Genomic DNA, 24,900 nt, shown 5'->3' on the forward strand with positions numbered 1-24,900 from the left:
TAGCACCACTTGACCTTCCCTATCAACATGTCTGTGCCTCCGTTTCCTCATCTATAATGGAGATCACAATAGTATCTCCTTAGAAAATGAGTGTGAGGATTAAATGAATTAATATGTACAAAGCATTTAGAATGGTGCCTGGCACATAGTAAGTACTCAATCTATATTAGCTGTTTTGTTCTTAAATATTATGCTTCCTTCTCTTCTAAACTCTCCTTTTAAATTTTCACCTAAAACGTATACTTTCATATCAACTTTCAAATCCCTTTTTCCTTTTTAAATCAAAACTTTATTTCAAACTATCGTAGGAATCTTTTTTAGAAAAGAACAGCTGGTTTCATGCTGTTTTCTTCAAAAAACAAAAACTATTTTCTGCTAAAGAGATATTTGTCTCTTCATATGAAAAACAAAGTCAGTCACCTTCACACACCACCAATCTATTTACCTTTCAACATCATGGAGGATAACTTGCTCATCGTTTCCTGCAGAAGAAAAAAGCAGACATCTGATCATTCCTGCAAGGTGGCCCCTGTCCACATTACGATTTAGTATTATTAAGTTTATTCATATTTTTCCAGGAAAAAAATGAAAAATATGAATAAAGCCAATGCTAATACAAATTAGAAGTGTTAACTAGAAAAAAGATTTATAGAAGTAATCTAAGAAGAATAGTACATTCTTACAGAGAATTTTTTAAAAAATAATACCAACCAAGTATAACATAGGAACAGTTCCCAACTGTATTATCCAGTGGATGATGTAAAAAACAACAACAACAACAACAACAACAAAACTGTGGCTACAGCCTGGGCAACATAGTTAGATCCCATCTCTACAAAAATTTAAATTTAAAAATTTTAAAAATTAGCCAGGTGGTGGTACACCCTTGAAGTCCCAGCTACTTGGGAGTCTGAGGAGAAAGAATCACTTAAGGCCAGGAGTTCAAGGCTGCAGTGAGCTATGATTGCGCTCCAGCCTGGGCAACAGAGAGAGATTGTCTCAAAAAAAAACAAAAAAATAGGGGGAAACAACACAAAACAAAACTGTGGCCATCAAGGAAAACAGTAAATGATCATGAGCAAATCAATTCACTATCTGTTCTTTTACTTTTTCAGCAAAACACTCATTAATTATGAGAAGTGCAATAAAATCTTTAGCATTTCTATGACTCAACTTTTTACCTACAGAATAGGGATGATAATTTCATAGGGTAATTGTGAGCATAAGAGTACATCTGTAAAAGCATTCAGAATAGGGCTGAGCACTTAATAAGCCCAAATTAAATGTTTGCTAATATTTCTATCCTCATGGTCTTTTAAAAATTTTTATTTCTTTCGTTTAAGATAGGATTTTGCTCTGTTGCCTAGGCTGGAGTGCAGTGGTGCAATCATGGTTCATGCAGCCTCGACCTCCTGGGCTCAAGCAATCTTCCCACATTAGCCTCCTTAGTAGCTGAAACTACAGGCATGTATCACTATGGCTAATTAAAAAAATTTTTTTTTGTAGAGATCTAACATGTTGGGTCTAACTGTGGGGTTCTAACTATGCTGCTCAGGCTGGTCTCAATCTCCTGGGCTCAAGTGATCCTCCTGCCTTGACCTCTCAAAATGCTGAGATTATTACAAATGTGAGCCACCCTGCCCAGCCTCATCATCTTTTAAAATTTGATGACAGTGATTCTAAATGATGGGAAAGTTTTAATCTTGTATTTCTCCTTATTCAGTCAAAGGATATAAATTATTCATGATATGTGTAGTCCTGCCTTCAAATGGTTTATATAGCAAAAAAATTAAAACCTGAATATGAAAAGAAAAAACATAAAAAATGTCCCACTCTATGCTAAAATGCACAACCAACAGTCCCTTAAATAGAACCCAAAAGTAGCAGTAAAGATATGGCTTAGGCCATCTTAAACAAAGGCCTGGCTATAAATTGTGGGTGCAAACCAATGAAATCAGTAAACCCATACTAATGCCTTCCAGGTATCAGGCACAGTGATAGGTCCTGGGTATACAAAAAGAATAAGATTCTACTCCGTCTTTGAGAACTCACAGTCTAACTGCACAAACAACTAATAGCAACAAGAGGGTTTGCCTCGTAGCAATATGATCTAGCTATGGGTTCAATTATTTCCTTCATAAGCAGGGTGAAAGTACATGGAGAAGGAGACATTTGAAAAGAAACTCAAATAATTCAAAACTCTTACCAATGAAAGGCTTAGGGGAATTGGTGAGGACTGGACAATTAAGGTGGAAGAACAGCATGAACAAAAGGCACAAGAGCAAAACAGTACCATGCAGTACATTCTTAAAACAGCAAATAGTTTGGTGAGCTAGAGAGTGTAACTCAGGGAAAGGAGGTAAGGCCAGACAAGACAGATTGGGGTTTAGACTTTATTCTTCAGGCACTGTAGGGTCAACGGTTCACATGGTCCAGTCTTTATTTTTAAAATTAAACTTGTGTATGCAATTAATTCAAAGAAGTTTTAGACAGTGGCAACAGAAATCACAGAAGGCCATTGCAAAACTCCAGGCCAAACTAAAGGATGAATCTGAGAGGCTTTTGAGATAGACCTGACAGGACCTGGTGACTGACTAGATGTGTAAATGTAAGAAAGGCAGGTTTGAGGATGACTCCAAGATCATGGGTGGAATGAACCATGTGAAACTGCCACCTTTGTAAGTTGAAAATGGTTAAACGTCAGCAATTTCTTAATGTTAAACCTAATAGCTTATATAATTGGGTGAATGGTAATAACTGAGAAAGGAAATCCAGCAGGTAAGAGGAAATTTTCACTCAAGAAAGGACTAATGATCTTGGTTTTAGATCTACTGTATTTAAGTTGCTTTTGGAACACAGGTAGATATCCAGTGGGAAAATCTGCAGCTCACAAAAGAGGTCAGAACTAGAAATGTAGTGATCAGAAGGAGTATGGTTGATGGAAGCCATCACCAAGAGGTTGGTGTGAGCACCAGCCATTCCAATTGTACCCTAACATAACACTTCAAACAGGAGCCATCCACAGGTCACAACATCCATTTGAGTCATGGCCAGCATAATCTTTAAAAATGAAATCTAATAGAATAAAAAACAAAATCAGAGTGTGCCACATATAGTAAGGTTAAGTATTGTTTTTTTTTTTTTTTTGTGTGTGTGCGTGTGTGTGTGTGTGTTTCTGTGTACCAGACCGCAATGTGAAAAGTTTTCTGCCAAAGACAAAGAAAGAAAAAGACAGGTAAAGAAAAGAAAAAAAAAAGAGAAGAGAAAAAAAGACACATACTATCCTAATATGTAATACTGCTGCATTGAAAAGACAAGCAGAAAAAACAAGCTATGAGAAACCAGTAATTCCACAGCTCAGTGAAAAATAGGAGTTATTTTCACACTCTTTTCTCTAAAATCCCAACCACAGTGAAGGTCCCAAGGTAGAATCTCCCTTTTTACCTCCAGAGAACACTTTAGTGTTCCCACTGTTGAAAGCCAGGCAAAAAATGTTGGAATGGTGCTCTCCTTTCAACTGTATAGGCTTGACCCTGGAGTGGATGGCTTGTTCCATGTGCCACAGCAGAACCCGGCGGTCATCTCCTCCTTAAGAAGAGAGTAAGAATCTATGGTTAAAACAGCTGTCATCGCAAGGCTGACAGTTGGTTTTGCCAGCCTCGAATCCCATCCTTTCCAAAACTACACCCCCACCAACTTCATAAAATTCACATGTAGCACAAAAACCCAGGACTCTCCCTGCTTCACCATCAATAGTCATATGTTCTCTAGGCCATTCATCTTCTCCCAGGAATTAAATCTTAAGCAGACATAGAAAATGAAAGGGATAAGCACTGACACTGAGACTCCTAAAGCCACCCTGTTTCTTTCCAGAGCCCAGTTGTTTAAATATTTCTTCATTTGCTACCTAGAATCCTTTCATGGAAGCCCTTTTTTGTTTGTTTAACAGAATCTGAGATGACTTCCATTGCTTGCAACCAAAGAACTCCAAAGTAATATTTCTAGCATAATGGTTTTTAAAGCAATTTCCTTATGTGATCTCATTGACTATGGGACACAATACAAATGATAACTAAGAAATCACCTGACTTTTACAGTAATAGGATCTAGACAGAATACAGAATACAGCTCAACCCAGCTCTTACCTCTGTGTAACTTGAGGTCTGGGTTTTTTCCCCCACTTTCACTTTTTACTTATACTTTTTTTGCATTGACTTTGTGTAACAAGGCCATACTACTTTCCTAATGAGAATTTAATTTACAATAGCAGCAAACCATAGCAAGCTCTGTACCTCTGTCTCCCCTCCTCCATTCAACGAAAAATGCAGCCACAAACGATAGCACATCCATACAAGGGCATACTATGAAGCCATTAAGTTGTTAGATCTATGTAAGAGCTAATGTGGAAAGATGTCCAAAGATATTCATTAAGGGGGAAAATAAGATATAAAACAGTATGCATATCATTATCTATTTGCATAAAACAACATTTTTAAAAGCTCCATGATGGCAGAAACCTTGCCAGTTTTGTTCACTGGGAAATACCCAGCACATAAATGAGTGCTCCAAAGGATGAGCATTGAGAGTATGCCTATACTCACATATCTATGCTTGTATTTGCATAGCCCTATCCTGATGGCTGTAAAAGAAGTTGTTTATAGTGCCAACTGTAACTGGTAGGCTGGTGTTGAAGACTTTTTTATTGTGGTAAAATATGCATGTAACTTACCATTTTACCCATTTTTAAGTGTACAATTCAGAGGTGTTAAGTACTTTTGTGTTGTACAGCCATTGCCATTATTCACCTTCAGAACATTTTCATCATCCCAAACTGAAACTCTGTACCCAATAAACAATAACTCCTCCCGGTGCCTCGTAATCACTATTCTACTTTCTGCGTCTGCGGATTTGTCTACTCTAAGAACCTCATTTAAGTAGAATCATACAATATTTCCCCTTGTAGGTCTGGCTCACTCCCTTAGCATAATGTCTTCAAGGTGCATCCACGTCATAGCATGTATCAGAATTTCCTTGCTTACTAAGGCTGAATAGTATTCCATCATATATATTTTTTGTATGTATATTTTGTTTATCCACTAATCCATGAATGAATATTTAGGTTATTTCCATCTTTTACCTATTGTGAATAATGTTGCTATGAACACGAGTGTACAAATAACTTTTTGAGTCTCTCCTTTCAATTTGGGTATATACGATTGGAAAACTTTTATGTTTCAATTTTTACTTTATACTTTCCTGTACTGCTTGACTTTTTGCCATAGCAGATTTCCTTTTATAATAAAAAATAGGAGATACAGAAGCCAAATCATACTTATTCTCCTGCTCCTAGAAAATGTCTCTGCTACTTGAATTGCTTGTTTTTTGAGTGTCTTCTTCCTTCCATTGTCAGTCCAAATCAAGTTGTCCACCAGACTGATCCCTTAAGTGTGGCCCACAGTGTTCTCTTTATGATTTGCCTATTTCAACTGTAAGTTCTCTGGCCTGGGATAGTATCTAAATTCTGTATTTATTACAGATTAACCAATCTGTAGAACATCAGGCTAAGGTCATGAAAATCATGGTTTGGGTTTTTGTTGCTTTATTTTAATGAAAAATGACACAAATGGCTTTCCACACCACAAACAGACTGAGGCATGGGCACTTTAGTTCTCTATAGTCTCCATTCGTATGGTTTTCCCCCAGCACTGAGGCCATGGGTCAGGGACTTATCACTGCTTCTGCTACTATATTTTTTTTAATTAGATAAGTATTTCTCTATATTCATGTCTCCAGCAAAAGCAAAAAGTTAAAAGAGAGGAGCACATGTTTCTTCCACTTGCTCATGTTTCTGACCTAATCTCCCTTTGACTCAGTTTCATCAAATACAAAATGGTCATCATAATAGTTCTTCTACCCTCATTGGTTTTATAGATAAAGCCAAGTGCAAAAGAGTAATCTACCAACATCACACAATAAGTCATGAGCCAAGATTCAAAAGCAAGCAGTAAAGACTCTATAGTCCCAATCCTTAACCACTATTCTATACTTGCCTTATTGAACAAAAAATGAACCATAACTGACAAAGCAAATTCATTTTGATGGACAGTTGAAGGGATCGTCTGCCTTAGTAGCATAACTCAAAAATGTTAAGTAAGAATAAAGGGAGCCCAGGAGTAAAAACAGAAGCTGACTTAACTCCAGCAAACTGGCCCCTGGAATAAACTGAAGACCCAGGACCGGACTGCCTGAATTTATAAGAATTCTTGCAGTGCATATAACTAGTAATGGTTTTATATCTAGAAGATGTAAAGAATTTCTACAAATAATTCTTAAAACTCTAATAGGAAAAGAGGCAAAGAATATAACCATTCAGAAAAGGAAACCCAAATACCAAACAGATATTATAGAGGATCTCAAATTTATATGGTAATCAGGAAAATGAACATTATAATTTAGACACATTCTCACAAAGTGGCACAGGGGAATGCACAAGAAAGTTCACTGCAGCTTTGGTCATAATATCAAGAAAACCTATATACAACACAAATATCTATCAACTCAGGAATGGATAAATTCCACTGGAATACAAAATAGGTGGAGTCTAAACACAATGGAACACCATACAGCAGTTAAAATGAACAAGAAACATGTATACAAACATAAATAAATCTTGAAAAAAATGCATAATGGTGGTAATAAAAGCAAGTTTCAAAAGGATATATGAAAAAGATAAAATTTAAGGATATATTTTTAAATATACAAAACAATACTTTATATTGTTTATGGATGAACACACGTGGTAAGAGGCTTTTAAGTGTATCTGTAGTGTTTCTTTAAAAAAAACAGGTAAGTGATTTTAGCAAGATTGTGAGATATAAGGTTAATATACAAAAGTCTATCACTTTCCTATATCCCAGCAATGAACAAGTGGAATTTGAAATATAAAATAAAATATTTAGGTATAAATTTAACAAAATATGTACAAGCTCTATATAAGAAACATTATAAAACTCTATAAAACAAAATCAAAGAACTAAATAAATGGAGAGATCTTCCTTTTTTTATTTTTTTAAGACAGAGGTTCACTTTTTTTTTTTGCCCAGGCTGGAGTGTAATGGTGCAATCTCAGCTCACTGCAACCTCTGCCTCCCAGGTTCAAGTAATTCTCATGCCTCAGCCTCACGAATAGCTAGGACTATAGGCATGTGCCACCACGCCTGGCTAATTTTGTATTTTTAGTACAGATGGGGTTTCACCATGTTGGCCAGGCTGGTCTCGAACTCCTGACCTCAGGTGATCCACCTGCCTCAGCCTCCCAAAGTTCTGGCATTACAAGCTTGAGCCAACGCACCCGGCCAAGACTCAATATTTTTAAGATATCAGTTCTCTGCAACTTCATCTATGGATTCAATGTAATCCCACTCAAATTCTCAGCAAGTCATTTTATGCATATCAACAAAATGACTAACATTTATAGGAGAGTCAAAAGGCCCATAATAGTCAACATAATTTTGAAGAACAAAGTTGGAGGACTGACATTACCTGACTTCAGGTTACTACAAAGATATACTAATCAAGACAGTTTAATACTGGCAACAAATAGACAAATAGGTCAATGGAACAAAATAGAGAGGCCAAAAATAGACCCACATAAGTATAATAAACTGATCTTTGACAAAGGAGCAAAGGCAAAACAATGGAGCAAAAATGATCTTTTCAACAAATGGTGCTGAACCATCTCAACATCCACATGCATAAAAATGAATTTAGATATAGACTTTATACCCTTTATAAAAATTAACTCAAGATTGATCATAAATCTAAATGTAAAACAGAAAACTATAAAACTCGTAGAAGATAATAGGAGAAAACCTGGACGACACCAAATGCTGGTCATGATGCAGAGCAATAGGCAATCTCATTCACTGCTGGTGGGACTGCAAAATGGTACAGGCACCTTGGAAGATAGTTTGGCAGTTTCATACAAAACTAAACATACTCTTATCATGCAATCCAGCAATCAGCTCCTTGGTATTTACCCAAAGGAGCTGAAACTTATATCTACACAAAGACCTGTACATGGATTTTTTTTACAACATCTTTATTCACAATCGCCAAAACTTGGAAGCAACCAAGATGTCCTTCAGTAGGTAAATGGATAAATCAACTGTGGTATAACCAGACAACAGAATCTCATTCAGTGATAAAAAGAAATGAAATATCAAGCAGTAAAAAGACATGGAGAAACCTTAAGTGCATATTACCAAAGGAAAAAAGCCAATCTGCCAAGGCTACATACTGTATGATTTCAACTATATGATACTCCAGAAAAGACAAAATCATGGAGACAACAAAAAGATCAGTAATTGCCAGGGCTTGGAGGCAGGGATTGAAGAGATGGAATAGAGATTTTTAGGTCAGTGAAAACCTCTGTATGATATTGTTTTTTTTTTAATTGAAAATATCTTAATTAATTTATTTAAGCAATATGAACTGACTCTAATAATGTGCTCTAACCTTTTTATATTAACAGAAGATAGAGATGGGTATTGTTTTTTATTTATTTATTTATTATTTTCATTGTACTTTAGGTTCTGGGGTACATGTGCAGATCATGCAGGATTGTTGCATGGGTACACACATGGCAGTGTGGTTTGCTGCCTCCATCGCCCCCGTCCCCTACATATTGCATTTCTCCCCATGTTAGCCCTCCCTGACCTCCCCACCCCCACATTGTCCCTCCCTTGGCCCCCTAATCGACCCCAGTGTGTGATGCTCTCCTCCCTGTGTCCATGTGTTCTCATTGTTCAACATCTGCCTATGAGTGAGAACATGCGGTGTTTGATTTTCTGTTCTTGTATCAGTTTGCTGAGAATGATGGTTTCCAGATTCATCCATGTCCCTACAAAGGACACGAACTCATTGTTTTTTATGGCTGCATAGTATTCCATGGTGTATATGTGCCACATTTTCCCTGTCCAGTCTATCGTTGATGGGCATTTGGGTTGGTTCCAGGTCTTTGCTATTGTAAACAGTGCCGCTATGAACATACATGTGCATGTGTCTTTATAATAGAATGATTTATAATACTTAGGGTATATACCCAGTAATGGGATTGCTGGGTCAAATGGAATTTCTATTTCTAGGTCCTTGAGGAAGCGCCACACTGTCTTCCACAATGGTTGAACTAGTTTACACTCCCACCAACAGTGTAAAAGTGTTTCTATTCCTCCACATCCTTTCCAGCATCTGTTGTCTCCAAATTTTTTAATGATCGCCATTCTAACTGGTGGTATCTCAATGTGGTTTTGATTTGCATTTCTCTAATAATCAGTGATGATGACCATTTTTTAATATGTTTATTAGCCTCATATATGTCTTCTTTTGAAAAGTGTCTGTTCATATCCTTCTCCCACTTTTGGATGGGTTTGCTTTTTTCTTGTAAATCTGTTTTAGTTCTTTGTAGATTCTGGATATTAGCCCTTTGTAAGATGGGTGGATTGCAAAAATTTTTTCCCATTCTGTTGGTTGTTGGTTCACTCTAATGATTGTTTGTTTTGCTGTACAGAAGCTCTGGAGTTTAATTAGGTCCCATTTGTGTATTTTGGCTTTTGTTGCCAATGCTTTGGGTGTTCTCTGTATGATATTGTAATGATGGATGCATGTCATTACATTTGTCCAAACCCATAGGATATACAATATCAAACATGAACCCTAATGCTCACTTTTGAACATTGGGACTCTGGGTGATTATGGTGTGTCAGTGTATGTTTATCAGTTTTAACATACAACTCTGGTGGAAGATGCTGACAATGGGGGAGGCTATGCAGGTGTGGGAATAAGGGGTACATGGAAAACCTCCGTATCTTTCTCTCAGTTTTGCTGTGAACCTGAAACTTCTCTAAAACAAATAAAGTCTTAAAAACAAAACTTCATAAGTAAATCCTTCTACCAGTATAATAATAACAAATTAGAAGTAAATTTAACAAATCATCAACATTTTGTTAAATCCGACTGGTATCTCTCTACTTTGTTTAAATATTTCATGATATTAAGGAAGTATTGTTACATCTCTTAGGTATGATAATGGTATTGTGGTTATGTTAAAAAAAGAAAAAAATACTTATCAATTAGGGATGCATACTGAGGTAGGTGAAATGGAGCATGTCTGGAATTACCTCTAAAACGTTCCAGAAAAAAAAGTAGAGGGATAGATGATTAATAAAATGTGGGCAATTGCTATAGATGCATACACTATGCTATTCTACCTTCTGTGTATGCTTGAACAATTTTTTCTTTTCTTTTTGAGAGTCTCACTCTGTTGCCCAGGCTGGAGTGCAGTGGCACGATCTTGGCTCACTGCATCCTCTGCCTTCCTGGTTCAACTGATTTTCCTGCCTCAGCCACCTGAGTAGCTGGGACTACAGGCGCGCACTACCACACCCATCTAATTTTTTGTATTTTTTTGAGAGACGAGATTTCACCATGTTGCCAAGGCTGACTTCAAGTGGTCTGCCGGCCTTGGCCTCCCAAAGTGCTGGGATTACAGGTCTGAGCCCAGCCGAAAATTTCTGTATTAGTTTTGGGCGAAAAGCGACAGCGCAGCACGGTGCGGCGCAGCTCCTGCTCGCCTTTCCCCCTTACTGGGCGAGAGGTGTCTATGGGGCACCCGCTGCCACCACCGCTACCAACACTGGGTGGTGCTGTCTCTATGGTGAGGAGGAGGAGGAGTGCGAGCTCAGCGACACAAGTACATAAATAAAGAATACAATATTTTATGAAACAAATCTTCAATCAAGTATAACATTTTGATGCTTGGCATCTAGACTCCCTTGTGCCCTCACTATGCCAGCAGCAACTATAGATCATAGCCAAAGAATTTGTGAAGTTTGGGCTTGCAGCTTGGATGAAGAGATGAAGAAAGCTCTTCAAGTTATCCGAAAATATAATTACGTTGCTGTGGACACTGAATTTCCAGGTGTGGTTGCAAGACCCATTGGAGAATTCAGGAGAATGCTGACTATCAATACCAACTACTGCGATGTAACGTAGACTTGTTAAAGATAATTCAGCTAGAGTAAATGAGCAAGGAGAATACCCTCCAGGAACTCCAACATGGCAGTTGAATTTTAAATTTAATTTGACGGAAGACATGTATGCCCAGGACTCTACAGAGCTACTAACAACATCTGATATCCAGTTTAAAAAACATGAGGAGGAAGGAATTGAGACCCAGTACTTCGCAGAACTTCTTATGACTTCAGGAGTGGTCCTCTGTGAAGGGGTCAAATGGTTGTCATTTCATAGTGGTTACGACTTTGGCTATTTAATCAAAATCCTGACCAACTCTAACCTGCCTGAAGAAGAACCTGACTTCTTTAAGATCCTTCAATTGTTCCTTTTCTGTCATTTATGATGTGAAGTACCTCATGAAGAGCTGCAAAAATCTCAAAGGTGGATTACAGGAAGTGGCAGAACAGTTAGAGCTGGAACGGATAGGACCACAACATCAGGCAGGATCTGATGCATTGCTCATAGGAATGGCCTTTTTCAAAATGAGAGAAATGTTCTTTGAAGATCATATTGATGATGCCAAATATTATGGTCATTTGTATGGCCTTGGTTCTGGTTCATCCTATGTACAGAATGGTACGGGGAATGCATAAGAAGAGGAAGTCAACAAGCAGTCATGACATGAAATAGTCCTTTTATTTTTATTTTATTTCAAGCTACACACATGCTTCTATATAGGTTTTATCTCTGAATCCCTTGAACAACAGACAGTGCCTTTCCCCTGCCCCTTTCATGGCCCATTTTATTGTCTCCCTTTCAGTACTAAGTATGACCGTTTCTATCTCAGATCTTAATAAAAAAATGCATTCAGGTTTAATTTGGCCTTAATATACTTGTTAGCAAGCATGTGTGACAGAGAGTGGGGAAAGCTACATCACTAAATATTTTGATAAACTTTACCTACTTGAGTTTGGTTTATTTTTCCCTTTTCCTAAATTAACTAGCACTGACTGTAATTTATTTCCCTGTTTCATGTCTCTCCCTTCCATTCTGCAGGAGTTTTAGCTATTTGAGATTGTGGACCATTAATTTTGCACATTAGAGATTGATTTTGACTCAAAACCTCTGTTTTATCAGAAATTTTGTTTTTTCTTGATCTTAGCTGGAAAAATGACCATCTGCCAACTTTACATAGTATTTACTTGGTTTTGACCCACAGAATATAGCACATTCATTGTGCTGTCAATTCAGCAAAACTAAGAAAAAAAAAAAAAGACAAGAAACTACTGAGGAGCTTAGTAACTGCTGTTTCTGTACATAGTGTTTAATCTTCCAAGCATACTTAATGTCTGTCAGTTTCTAATTGGCATGTGTAGGCTGCTCTGTGACTGAAGAATTTTCAAACCAGCTTTACACCCTTCAGGAAAAATCCCTTGTGATTGGATGTTTAATATCTGCCAGGAAACTGGTACTCAAGATGTTGAAGCTACAGTTATTTTACGATAGCACAGTTCCCTTGATCTGTTTATTTTTATTCCATCACTGTTTACCCTTGTTTTTTTTTTTTATTTTGTAGCCATACTTATGATGCTATTGATTTGTTGGTTACATAAATCAACTTTAATAAAATCCAAAGATAACAAGTCTTTAAGTATATTTTGTACCAAATTAAGTTAGAAAATAAAAATTGTGCTTTCATAGTTGCTACAAAAGTAAATAATGGAAAGATTTGGTACAAAACAACAAAATACAAAATATATATATTCTCATATATATATATAAAATAAAATTACCTGAGGAGTGTAATGCTTGTTTATTTTTTTGTGCATATCTTAGCAATCTATTTTTTATATATTGACAAAAGGGACTGTGAAACATTTAGCCATGCAGAATATGTGACCAGACCAGAGCATGTGTAGGAAGACTTTTCGGTAATCATTAACTCTACCCTGAAATGATGGACTACAAGTTATAATGTGTGTTACCTACACTTACAATCAGTAATATTAGCAAATCTCCAAATGTTACATTGGTTTGTCTCCCTTGTACATTCTTTATTCATGATATTACAGTGCTGTAACTGGGTGGTCCTTTTTAAACAAAACATTATTTGCAAAACAGAGGGTATTATTTGTTTGTAAAGCTTTTGTAAATAAAGACTTCAAAAATGTTTTCTTATAAAAAAAGAGTTTTGGATTATGTTTAATGTTCACGATAGAAAAAGAAAAAAGAAAACAAGACTCTGCAGAATAGGCTGGGATACTCATGGCTCACTGAGACCTATGCCAGGAAGCACAGTCTCTCCTGAAATGAAGCAGCTTAAGTAAAAATGGAATATTGTGTGTCTGTAGTCCCAGCTACTGGGGAGGATGAGGGAGGAGAATCACTTGAACCCTGGAGGCAGAGGCTGCAATGAGCAGAGATCGCACCACTACACTCCAACCTGGGTGACAGAGCAAGACTCTGTCTCAAAACAAACAACAAAAGCACAACAAAAACAGAATATCTCCCAGGTCCAGTGGTTCACGCCAGCACTTTGGGAGGTCAAGGTGGGAGAATCACTTGAGCTCAAGAGTTGGGGACCAGCCTGGGCAACACAGTGAGACCTTGTCTCTACTAAAAGAAAAAAAAATAAACCAGAATATCTATACTTTTGTGCCAACTCACAACCATTCTCAGCCTAAGGTTACCCCCATCACCCAGATAGCAATTATCTTTAATGTTCATTCTAGGCATTTATAGGATGATTTCATTTTGCCAAGTACTCAGTAATTCAAAATTCATGGCTATTTGTTAAATGCCTTGGGATCATTTTAAATGATGTGTCCTTAGTAACTAACATGATGATGACAGCCTAAGTCCATGGGAGATTGGAATCACTGAGGCAAAAATTATCGCTGTGATGGAGCCTGCTTCTTGACTTTGCCCTCAAGGTTAGCATCAGAAGATGTAAGCTAAACACACCCACTTCCTCCACTCAACCCCTCATTCCTTTAGGCAAGGTATTAAGAGCCCTATGCAAAGACAGCAATTTTCAAGTATGTGTCGGCAGAAAACCACCAGTACAAACTGAGGTATAATCTGAAACCGTTAGGCTGCTTTTCAGCCAGCAGAGGGAGCTAAACAGCTGTGCCCAAGCCTGACTCAACAAAGCAAAGGAGGGCTGGTGAAGCAAGGAAAAGTCAGTTCAGAGGCAAAAGCTCTACATTTGTCTCCCTTAATCACCTAGTCAGTTCAGACAGGTAGAGTTTTATTGTTTAGTTCCACACAGAGAGACCGACCTGCAAATAATCCAAGTGAAGAATATTTAGGATCATTTCAGATCCTTTAAGCCAGCCCTATGGACCTGGCAGTTGGATGAGAATGGGGTCAGCCTCAGGAGAGGGAGCCCAGTCCCAACCTCTCTGTGGCACCTGAGGTAGAGCACAGGGACTTCTAGGGAAGGCTAGGTCTTTCTGCTCAGTGCCAGTGCCAGTGCCAGGCAAAGACAAGCAGAGGCCAGGCCTTCTAAACCTGGTTTCCTCACAAACAATTGCTTACCTTCAACTCATCTGAAAACCCCAAGAGAACACAACTATATACTCTGATTTTAGTTTTTTGAGTTGGTTTCATTCCACACTAAAAATCACTAATTCATAAAAAAATGTACTATAATCACATTGTGGAAGCAGCTTTGTAGTTACAGAAAACCTTTATACTTAAAGAGTACCTTTCCAAAAGGGTCCCGAGCTATAAGCACAAACCATGTAAGCCCTTACAACACTCTATAACAAAAGTAATTATTTAACATTGTTCTTATTTTATTGCTCAGAAAAGCTGGTGTAAGGATTTGCTTTGGGTTTCCTCAAAAGCCAGCCAAGCAAAGGACTGAGAAAGCAGTCTGAAATTCTGGATTGAATGCTCCTAGAACTTACCATTGTTTGAAAGTAAAAGAATGATAATAATTTAAATGTCCATCAATAGAAGTCTGGTTAAAATTATTGTTTAATAAAATAAGCCAGACACAAAAAGACAAATATTGTACGATTTCATTTATATGAAGAATGGTCAAATCAGAGGCAAAGTAGAATGGCAGTTGCCAGGGGCTGGGGGAAAAGAGGAATGGGGAGTTATCGTTTAATGGGTACTTTCTGTTTTGCAAGTTGAATTCCAAAGATGGATGTAGTGATGGTTGCACAACATGAATGTAATTAATAGCACTGAACAGTAAGTACACTTAAAATGGTTAAAATAGTAAATTTTATGTTTTATACATTTCACAATAAAAAATGCAAGGAAGTTTACTATTTATATATGTATGATGCAGCCTCAATAAATAAATAAAAGCATGAGGCAACTCTGTCTATACTGACATGGGACAATTTCTAAAATATAAAGTATTAGTGACTGTATTAATTGTTCAAAACATTCTTTTAACAAATAGCACAATGGGATTAGATACAGAGCTTGGGGTTTCATCTTTGAGAAGCAGCAAAGATGGTGCTATAGAAGGGTACTATAAGTGCAAGCTCGGGAATAAAAGTACCCGGATTCAAATTCTGGTTTCACCATTCATGTGTCCTGGTTATTCTACTCCTCTACCCTAATTTTTTTATTGTAAAATGGAGAAAATACCAACTATTTCCCAGTTGGTATTTTCTCCATGTGTTGTGTGTGGTAAGTGGGATAATGTTTGTAAAAGCACTTAGCCTGGTGTGATACATATTAAGTGCACACAGCTCTCAAAATGTCCTTGTGTCCCTGAAGTATCATCCATGAACTTGTCCTAATTTTTCAAAACTTATTTTAGGTAGCATTAAAAGTATGAATAGTATGATACAATTACACAAAAACATACACAAACTTATATATACAAATACAGATGCAAAATGGTTAGCGGAGGTCATCTCTTGCAGATGGCAATTTTACTTAATATCCTTTTATATTGGTAAAGTTTTTCTTTTTCTTTTTTTTTAAACTGTGAAGACTAAAGGAAAATCATTCAGCCTGGCTTTCTCCTCAGCCCACTTATTCCTTTTCAGTGAGTATACTGTGTGTAAGGCCTTATCTTTTGTGTTAACCATACCTCTCCTAAGCTCTAAGAAGCTGCAGTGCGTTACAGAGGCACGGTCTGTGTGTCATACAGCCCAGCTACACCAGTGGATGGAAAATAAGTCTGTTTTATTATTTTTTCAAAGTGGAAAATAATTGACATTTGTATAGAAATTCAATCACATACACATCTCATTTTATCCTCACTTGTGAGATAAGGATTATTAGGCCCTTTTTCTAGACACGTATCAGAGAGATAAAATGACTTGCTAATAATCCAAGGAGCTGGGCCTGCAGCCTAAAAGTAAGTTGTGTCCATTCTACCAACATGCAGAGGACAGAACAGCACCTAGCATTTCAAATGAGGATATTCTGGAGCTTTACGCAAGGAAGAAAAGCATTTTCTAGGACATTTTTTCATTTTAATGATTTTATCTAGGTTTAAGTGTAGAGTTTTGTGGCATTAACTACATTCACATTTTCACATTGTTGTGCAACCATCACCACACCGTATCTCCAGAACTACCCCTTCCCCCTGACAACTGCCATTCTCCCTCTAGTAACAGCATTCACTTAGCACAATGTCGTCAAGGTTCATCCATGTTGTAGTGCGTGTCAGAATTTAATTCCTTTTTAAGGTTGATTAATAACATTTCATCGTCTGTATAGACTATATTTTGTTTATTCATCCACTGATGGACCCTTGGGTTGCTTCTACCTTTCAGCTATTGTGAATAATGCCACTATGAACATTAGTGTACGAATATCTGTTGGAGTCCCTACTTTCAATTCTTTTGGGTATATAACCAGAAGTGAAATTGCTGGATCCATATGGTAATTCTATTTTCAAATTTTTGAGGAACTGCCATACTGTTTTCTACAGTGGCTGCCCCATTTTATAGTCTCACTAACAACGTACAAGAGTTCTAATTTCTCCATATCCTTGCCAACTCTTGTTATTCTTTGTTTTTTTTGGATAATAGTCATCCTAATGGTATAAAATGTTTGTTGGCCTTTTTAACCTTCAAATAATAGCCTAAAATAACTCGCAAGTTCTTATTAAATATCTCAGAGCACATCATTCTACAAATAGTTTGAGTTATCTTTCTTTATGTGTACCCACTCTGAAATTCAGTTACCATTTTTCTATTCACTCACCCCACCCAGATCAAAAGAGTTTTCTGTAGTTTATTTAACCCCTACTGTTTTGCATTTCACTGCCTGAAGGAACTAACATCATATATAAATTTGGAGATTTTATATTCATTCTTTCCTCAAATCACTTAGAAAAACATTAAAAGTGCTAAGCTCTATTTACCCAAGTCAGCCACTTCTGTGATTAGACATATTTTAGAAGTAGATATAATGTGGGGCAGCATAGCACAGCACAGCATTCAAACCCATAGACTTAGTCTCCATGTAGTAAGACACAGGAAAAAATAGTAAGAAAAAACCCACAGAATTAGGATACATGGACACAGGTTCAACTCTCAATGTCGTCGGCACTTACTAGCTGTGTGCCTTTAGACAGGTTACTTAACCTCTCTAAATTGTATTCTGTAAAACTGAGAAAACAACACTACCTATTTCATAGTATTACTGTTAGGATTAATGAGATAGATCTGTGTAAAAGACTTGGACCATTGCCTGATACATATTAAGAGCTAGATAAATGTCAGCTAATTATTATGCGATTTGAACTCAAACAACAGCTAACATCAGTGAAGTTCACTGTGGGTCAAGGACTGTCCTAAGCAGTGGCTCTTCCAATCCTTTCAACAACCCCATGAAGTAGGAGCTGTTGGTAGCCTTATAATTTACATGAAACTATAGAAATGCTATATAATATGAAGGAGTACACAGCTACCATGAGTCATTGCTGGGATCTGAACCTAGGTAATCTGGTTCCAGAAACTGTGCCCCTTACCATGATGCAATCCAGCCTCGCAAATATAACAGAGGCCAGGCAACAAAGTAAATGAGTCAGACTTGCCAGATTAAGTGGAAGAATATATCTATATTTTTAAAAGGTAAAAATATGAAAGAATATATCTGTATTTTTAAATGATAAGCCATCATTCAGCTCTAGCCAGTTGTTGCCATAGAGAAATACACAGGCAAAGTTGCCAGATCTCCCAATTTTTGGCCCATGGATAAGTTAAGGTTGAGTGATTTGTCCAAGGTCACAAAACTGCTGTTCAATGGCACTTCCTGAAACCAGTAGGCAGGGGAGAAGGGTTAGGTTTGGAGAGATAGGAGAGGTAGTGTCTATATTTTGCTCTTCACTATAGAAGTAGCTATAGGAGGGATAACATCTACAGGCATTACTCCTGCTGACACCCTGTCTTTACCTAGTACCCTTCTGCTGAAAGCTGAGTCCACTTATCTATCTATGATCTCATTTTCCATGTTTCTAACCAGGTTAAGTAGAACAGAAACATTATCCCCATTTTAAACATGTTAAAAGTGAGGTCCTGGCTTGCCTTAGCTCCAAGCTTGAAGCACTTTACATTAAATAGGAAGTAAGTATTAAAGCAGCAGCAACACCCTAACTAGATAGATAGCTAGGGCCCCATAAAATGAAATGGTTTCTCCAAAATCAGATGACTAGTAGCAGTGGAGTTTAACAAAGCTAGGGTTTTGAAATACTAACCCTGGACAATGTCTCTAATTCCTGAGTGGAAACAGAGAAAGAAATCCACAAATATTCAAATGCCCCTTTCTTCTTACACCAGAGTCACAGAGTAGAAATGTAAGTCACCTAAGAGTTCATCTTCTAACATCCCTATTTTGCCAGTGAGAAAACTGAGGCACAAAGAGGTTAAACTCACCTTTCCAAGAGCACACCACCGGTTAGAGGCAGAGTGGAATTCAAATCCAAGATGTCTGAGTCCAAAGCCCCTGCTCTTCCTAATGTGTGGTAAACATGGGCCACTGGATGACTTTAGACAGTAGAGAAATGATTTTAATAATTACGTATTTTAAGGTGTACTAGAAAAAAACAACTAGCACATAAAACCCATGACTTACTAGACATTAAAGTAATATAAAGTTTCCTTTCGAATACTGTTTACAAGGAAAGTCAACTTGGAAGAAATGTTAAAAGCACAGGTGATACTCCTTAAATATAACAAAAGTCAAAAAGGTGGGACTCAAACTTCTGAAATTTGGAGACTAGGCACATTTACTACCTCCTTAAGAAAAGGACTCTAAATCGGAGGCTGCAATCTGACATACGCCCAAATGCAAACAGGGTAACTAGGGAATAATCTCAAAAGGAATTAGGAGAATGTGACTATTTTAACAAAGAAAGTTACAACATCATCAGTTGCACTGTAATCAGTCTAAAGGAAGACTACAAAATGGCTGAAACTTTAAAATATTCAGACTCACTAGTAATCAAGGCCAGTTGTATGAGAAGTCCGAAGACCCTTTTTAGACAATGCCAATATTCTGACTGAATTGGTTAAGATAAAATAATGGCCAGCAATAGCCACGATGCAGCCTCATAATAAATTGGCACAAGTGTAAATAAGTTGGTTTAACCATCTTGGAGGACAATTGGGTAAAATATATCAAATGTATCTTAAAACTACAAAAATATTTATACCCATTGACTCAGAATTCCACTTCTAAAGATTTTATTCTAAGAGAAATTTTTTTTTCCACAAAGATTTAGCTACAAAGATTGTGATAAAAGCAAAAAATAAATAGAAGAAACAAGACAGAACTGGTAAAATTCTGATGTAGACACTTGAAAGGATGTGCTGTCTATAACATCATGCATCGGAACAGCTGTTCTCAAAGTGTGTTCCACGGATCCCAGAAGGTCTGCAAAGTCAAAACCCTTTTCACATAACACTGCAAGTTATTTGCCTTTTTCACTGTGTTGAAACTGTACTGATTACTGTACACCATTGCAAAAGCAATGGTGAGTAAAACCACTGATGCCTTGGTGCTAGGGCACTGACAGCAGATTGTACTATTCATCAGTGTATTCTTAACTGCCACTCATTCACAATAAGACACAAATGCCACATTCACTTAGGAGTGCCTTGATGAAGCAGTAAAAATAATTTTATCAAATTTCAACCAGAGTACATATCTAAATACTCTGTATGACAAAATAAAAAGTACATATAAAACACTTTTACGCACACTGAAAAACAATACCTATTTTGTGAAAATGTATGTATGCAATAGTTTCTATTGTGAGTTGAACTGGCTTTTTTCACGAAATACCATTTTTACTTGAAATTACTGAAAAACTATGGTTATTCAGACTCGGGCATTTGGCAATATTTTCTCAAAAATAAATAGGATGAGTCTGTCACTTCAAGGAAAACTGGCAGTATTTGTAGCCAATGACAAAGTTCAAGCTTTCAAGTAAAAATAAGAATTTTGGAAAAATTGTATTCACCATGGTGAACATAGCCACTTCCCAATATAGAGACTTCTCTGATGAGACTGGTGGTGGTGTCAACAAATATGACTTTTTAAAATATACAATGAAATGTGTCAAGATATGGAAAACGTGAAAAACTCAGTGAACCAGTATTTTCCAAATTATCACTGTATGATGTTATAAAACAATGCATGGGGTAAAAGACCCAAAGTTTAAGACAGATTAACAGATATTAATGTAACCAGCTATGATAAATTATTTGATATGGTTTTAGATTCTACACTGCAACTATTTCTTTAAGAAACCTCCACTTGTTGAGTTTTGATACAGCATTAAAGAAGAATATACAGTTATCTAAGACATTAACATGCTCTTCCCTTTTATAAATACCTATGTGTAAAGCTTTTTTTTTTTTTTTTTTTTTTTTTTTCTGAGACAGGGTCCCACTCTGCCACCCAGGCTGGAGTGCAGTGGGGCAATCATGGCTCACTGCAGCCTCAACTTCCCAGGCTTAAGTGATCCTCCTACCTCAGCCTCCAGAGTATTTGAGACTACAGACACACATCATCATGCCTGGCTATTTTTGTTTCTTTTTTGTAGAGACAGGATCTTGCTATGTTGCCCAAGCTGGTCTTAAACTCTTGGACTAGAGCAATCCTCCTGCCTCAGTCTCCCAAATTGCTAGGATTACAGGCATGACCCACAGCATCAAGCCTATAATTTTCTTTATATAGCTCAGCTAAACCAATATTTTGTAACAGATATTATGACAGATACACAGAGATTTGGGAAAATCTAACAATGACGCTCTTCTCACTATTTTTTTAATTTTGGAAAATATACTGTTTTTACTATTTAATGTTTTTTCCCTTATGAAAACTGAAATTTTTTCAGTTTGAGAACCGTTACTTTAGGACAGTGGTTTCCAACCCAGGTGATTTTTTTCCCCTCAGGGAAAATCACCCTTGACAATATGTGACATTTTTGGTTGTCACAAATGGAAAGATGCTAATGGCATATACTGGGTAGAGGACAGGGATGTTGCTAACTATCCTATAGAGCACAGGACAACTCCTCATAACAAAGACTTATCCAGCCCAAAATGTCAATAATGTTCAGGTTGAGAAATCCTGCTTTAAAAGAATGTGCAATGATATATGAAAAAAATCTTGTTTTCAAATATTAATCTTAATATTACAAAATAACAGAGTTGACTACCTTCAATTATATTTTTAATATATGTATACTAAATATGTATCAAAAAAAGCTACAGGCTACAATATGTTCCAAATATTAACAATGATCATCTTGAGTAAGTGGAATTATTTTTTTCCTTTAAATATCTATTTTCCAAATTTCCTATAGTTAATACATAATAGTTGTTTAAATTATGAATGGGTGGGAGGTCTATCTTTTAAGTGTCATATGCTGATGACTTGTATGATTCAACAGGTAATTCTCCATAGTAAAGTATGGAATTAGTGACATGTCAAAGAATAAAAGTTCCTCAAATAGAGCTGGAGATACTAAAAATGGGTTCTTAGGCCCTCAACACCAGTAAGGGAAGTTATTAAGATAGTGGACGATGCATTGCTAGTACTTCCAGATCACAGATTGTCTTCATCTCCAGGCTTACCTCTTCTGCCATGGAAACTAACCTGGACAATATGCTCTCCTGATTATATTACAAATATTCTTCATCCATTCTACAAGCAATTTCTGTTTTGTTTTGTTTTAGTTTTGTATATAGGAACACTGCCTGCCTGGACTTTTGCAAAATTCCTTGTATACACAAAATTAACAATACAATAAAGCTTTCTTGTCTCTTCTTTGGCAATTCTAAAAAGACTGAACCAGTGAAGGCTCTAATATTTTCATAGTCCTTCTAGGAATGCACACTACACCCTAGCCACCTACCAGCAGATGTAAACAGAGAAGTCAACTCTGAGACTAAATCAGGGGCTAGCTGCCAAACACTCAAACTTCAGTTGTTTCTCACCAGTACCAGTACCCCCCTTTGCCCATGATTTCACTTTCTAGTTTCAGTTACCAAAATGGGTACCAGAAGTCAACTGGGGTCCAAAAATATTACATTCAAGATATTTTGAGACAGAGAGACCATATTCACATAACTTTTATTACAGTATACTGTAATTGTTCTACTTTATTACTATTGTTATTAATCTATTACTGTACCTAATTTGGTGAACCACCTGAGGTCGGGAGTTCGAGACCAGCCTGACCAATATGGAGAAACCCTGTCTGTACTAAAAATACAAAATTAGCCAGGCGTGGTGGCGCATGCCTGTAATCCCAGCTACTTGGGAGGCTGAGGCAGGAGAATCCCTTGAACCTGGGAGGCGGAAGTTGTGGTGAGCGGAGATCGCACCATTGCACTCCGGCCTGGGCAACAAGAGTGAAACTCCATCTCAAAGAAAAAAAAAATTTATTATAGGTATGTATACATAAGCAAAATCATAGTATACATGGAACTTAGTACTACCTGCAGCTGCAGGCATCCACTGTGGGGCTTGAAACTCATCCCCAACAGATAAGGGGAGATTACTGTATGTCTAAGGCAAAGCACATGCTTGAGTTATCTGTGGCAGCAAGTGATATAAATGAGGTATCTGCGCTAAGCCATCAACATAGTCAAGACACCTATTAAAAAAAAGAACATAGCAATCTCAAAGCTTCCAATTAGTCACTTAGCTTTAACTTGTAATACCAAGATACAACTGGAATTTAGATACAAGACTTGAATGGAAATTCAGAATGGGGGAAGTTGTGTAACAAGATTTTGACAGGCATCTGGATTTGCAAAGAATTCCTCCTCCTGAGTAATGTAAGGAAGTATAGCTCAGCAGGCTAAGAATTAAAACTAGAGACTCAACCAGAGTGACAGTTGGCCTCCACCCTGGAAAATCTCTACCTACTCATCTGTAAAATAATAGGGCATCACCAATTTAATCAAAACCATGTTCAGGGACAATGAAATTGCAGATAGAATATACTGGCAAAGTAAGCCACTTAGGAGTTTAACACTTTACTTGAGCAAGTCCTTCATAAATGCAGAACCTCATGACTTTCTCTATTGTGGGGAAAGGTCAGAAGATCTAGAGTTTAATCCTAATTGTACTACTAACTAGTTGTAACCTACTAAGCAAATCATTTTACTTCTTTGCTCCTTTGTTTACTTAGATGTAAAATTAAAGACTTCTATTAGATGATCATTAGTCCTTTCCAGCAACAAGATTCTGTGATTCTACAGAGACATCAGAAGCATAAGATCACAAATGAGAGTGGTGAAAACAGGACTCCAACCAGATCACTTAAATATTTCACAGCCATGAAAGACATTCTGGGGCCAGGCACAGTGGCTCACAGCTATAATCTCAGCTCTCTGGGAGGCTGAGGTGGGTGTATTGTTTGAGCCCAAGAGTTCAAAATCAGCCTGGGCAACATGGTGAGACCCGTCTTTAGAAATAATAAATTTAAGAAATTAGTCAGGTGTGGTGGCACATACTTGTAGTCCCAGTTACTCTAGACGTTGAGGTGGGAGAATCACTTGAGCCAAGGAGGTAGAGGCTGCAGTGAGCTGTGATCACACCACTGCACTCCAGCCTGGGCAACAGAGCACAACTCTGTCTCAAAAAAAGAAAGAAACAGAAAGAGAGAGAAAAAAGAAAAAAGAAAGACATTCTGGCCAGGTGCAGTGTTCACACTTGTAATCCCAACACTTTAGGAGGCAGGATGTGAAGATCACTTGAGGACGGGAGTTCAAGACCAGCCTGGGCAACATAGAGAGATCTTGTCTCTACAAAAATTTAAAATTAGCTGGACATGGTGACGTACACCTATAGTCCTAGCTACTTGGGAGGCTGAGAAAGAAGGACCACTTAAGCCCAGGAGGTCGAAGCTGCAGTTAGCTATGATCATGCCACTGCACTTTAGCCTGGGCAACAGAGCAAGACTCTGTCTCAAAAGAAATAAAAGAAAAAAAGAGAAAAGGAGGCTTGGGGACGGTGGCTCATGCCTGTAATCCAGTACTTTGGGAGGCTGAGGCAGGTGGATCACTTGAGGCCAGGAGTCCGAGACCAGCCTGACCAACATGGTGAAACCCCATCTTTACTAAAAATAGGAAAAAATTAGCTGGGTGTGGTGGCACACACCTGTAATTCCAGCTGCTCAAGAGGCTGAGGCAGAAGAATGGCTTGAACCTGGGAGGTGAAGGTTGCAGTGAGCTGAGATCATGCCACTGCACTCCAGCCTGTCAGCATCACTGACAGAGTAAATAAGACTCTGTCTCAAAAAAAAAAAAAAAAAAAAAAAAAAGACAGAAAAGGAGAGGAGGGGAAGGATGGAGAGAGGAAGAAAAAGAGGAGGGAGGGGAAGCGGAAGGGGATGGGAAAGAGAAAGGAAAGGAAAGGAGAAAGAGAGAGAAGGAAGAG

The 24,900-nt window shown here is 37.4% G+C and overlaps 1 protein-coding gene and 1 pseudogene across 6 annotated transcripts in view; one reads left to right on the top strand and one right to left on the bottom strand.

The window, feature by feature from the left end:
- Positions 1-24,900, bottom strand: part of DCAF5 (DDB1 and CUL4 associated factor 5) — a 102,135-nt gene that overhangs the window by 64,615 nt on the left and 12,620 nt on the right. For 5 of the 6 annotated variants that reach the window (XM_012438185.3, XM_012438184.3, XM_012438187.3 and 2 more), the window contains exons 2-3: positions 3,445-3,588; positions 446-482 (exon numbers count right to left, since the gene is read on the bottom strand). In XM_012438185.3, coding sequence (XP_012293608.2) covers positions 446-482; positions 3,445-3,588 — 181 coding nt within the window. Of the gene's footprint in view, positions 1-445; positions 483-3,444; positions 3,589-18,875; positions 18,958-24,900 lie in introns of those variants that run through there. The other variant, XM_012438189.3, reaches the window with a different exon arrangement.
- On the top strand, positions 10,724-11,757 carry LOC105707264 (CCR4-NOT transcription complex subunit 7-like; annotated as a pseudogene).

The sequence above is a fragment of the Aotus nancymaae genome, unplaced genomic scaffold (assembly GCF_030222135.1).
Source record: "Aotus nancymaae isolate 86718 unplaced genomic scaffold, 86718_ANA_hifiasm-v0.15.2.pri h1tg000011l, whole genome shotgun sequence".
Taxonomy (NCBI): Eukaryota; Metazoa; Chordata; class Mammalia; order Primates; family Aotidae; genus Aotus; species Aotus nancymaae.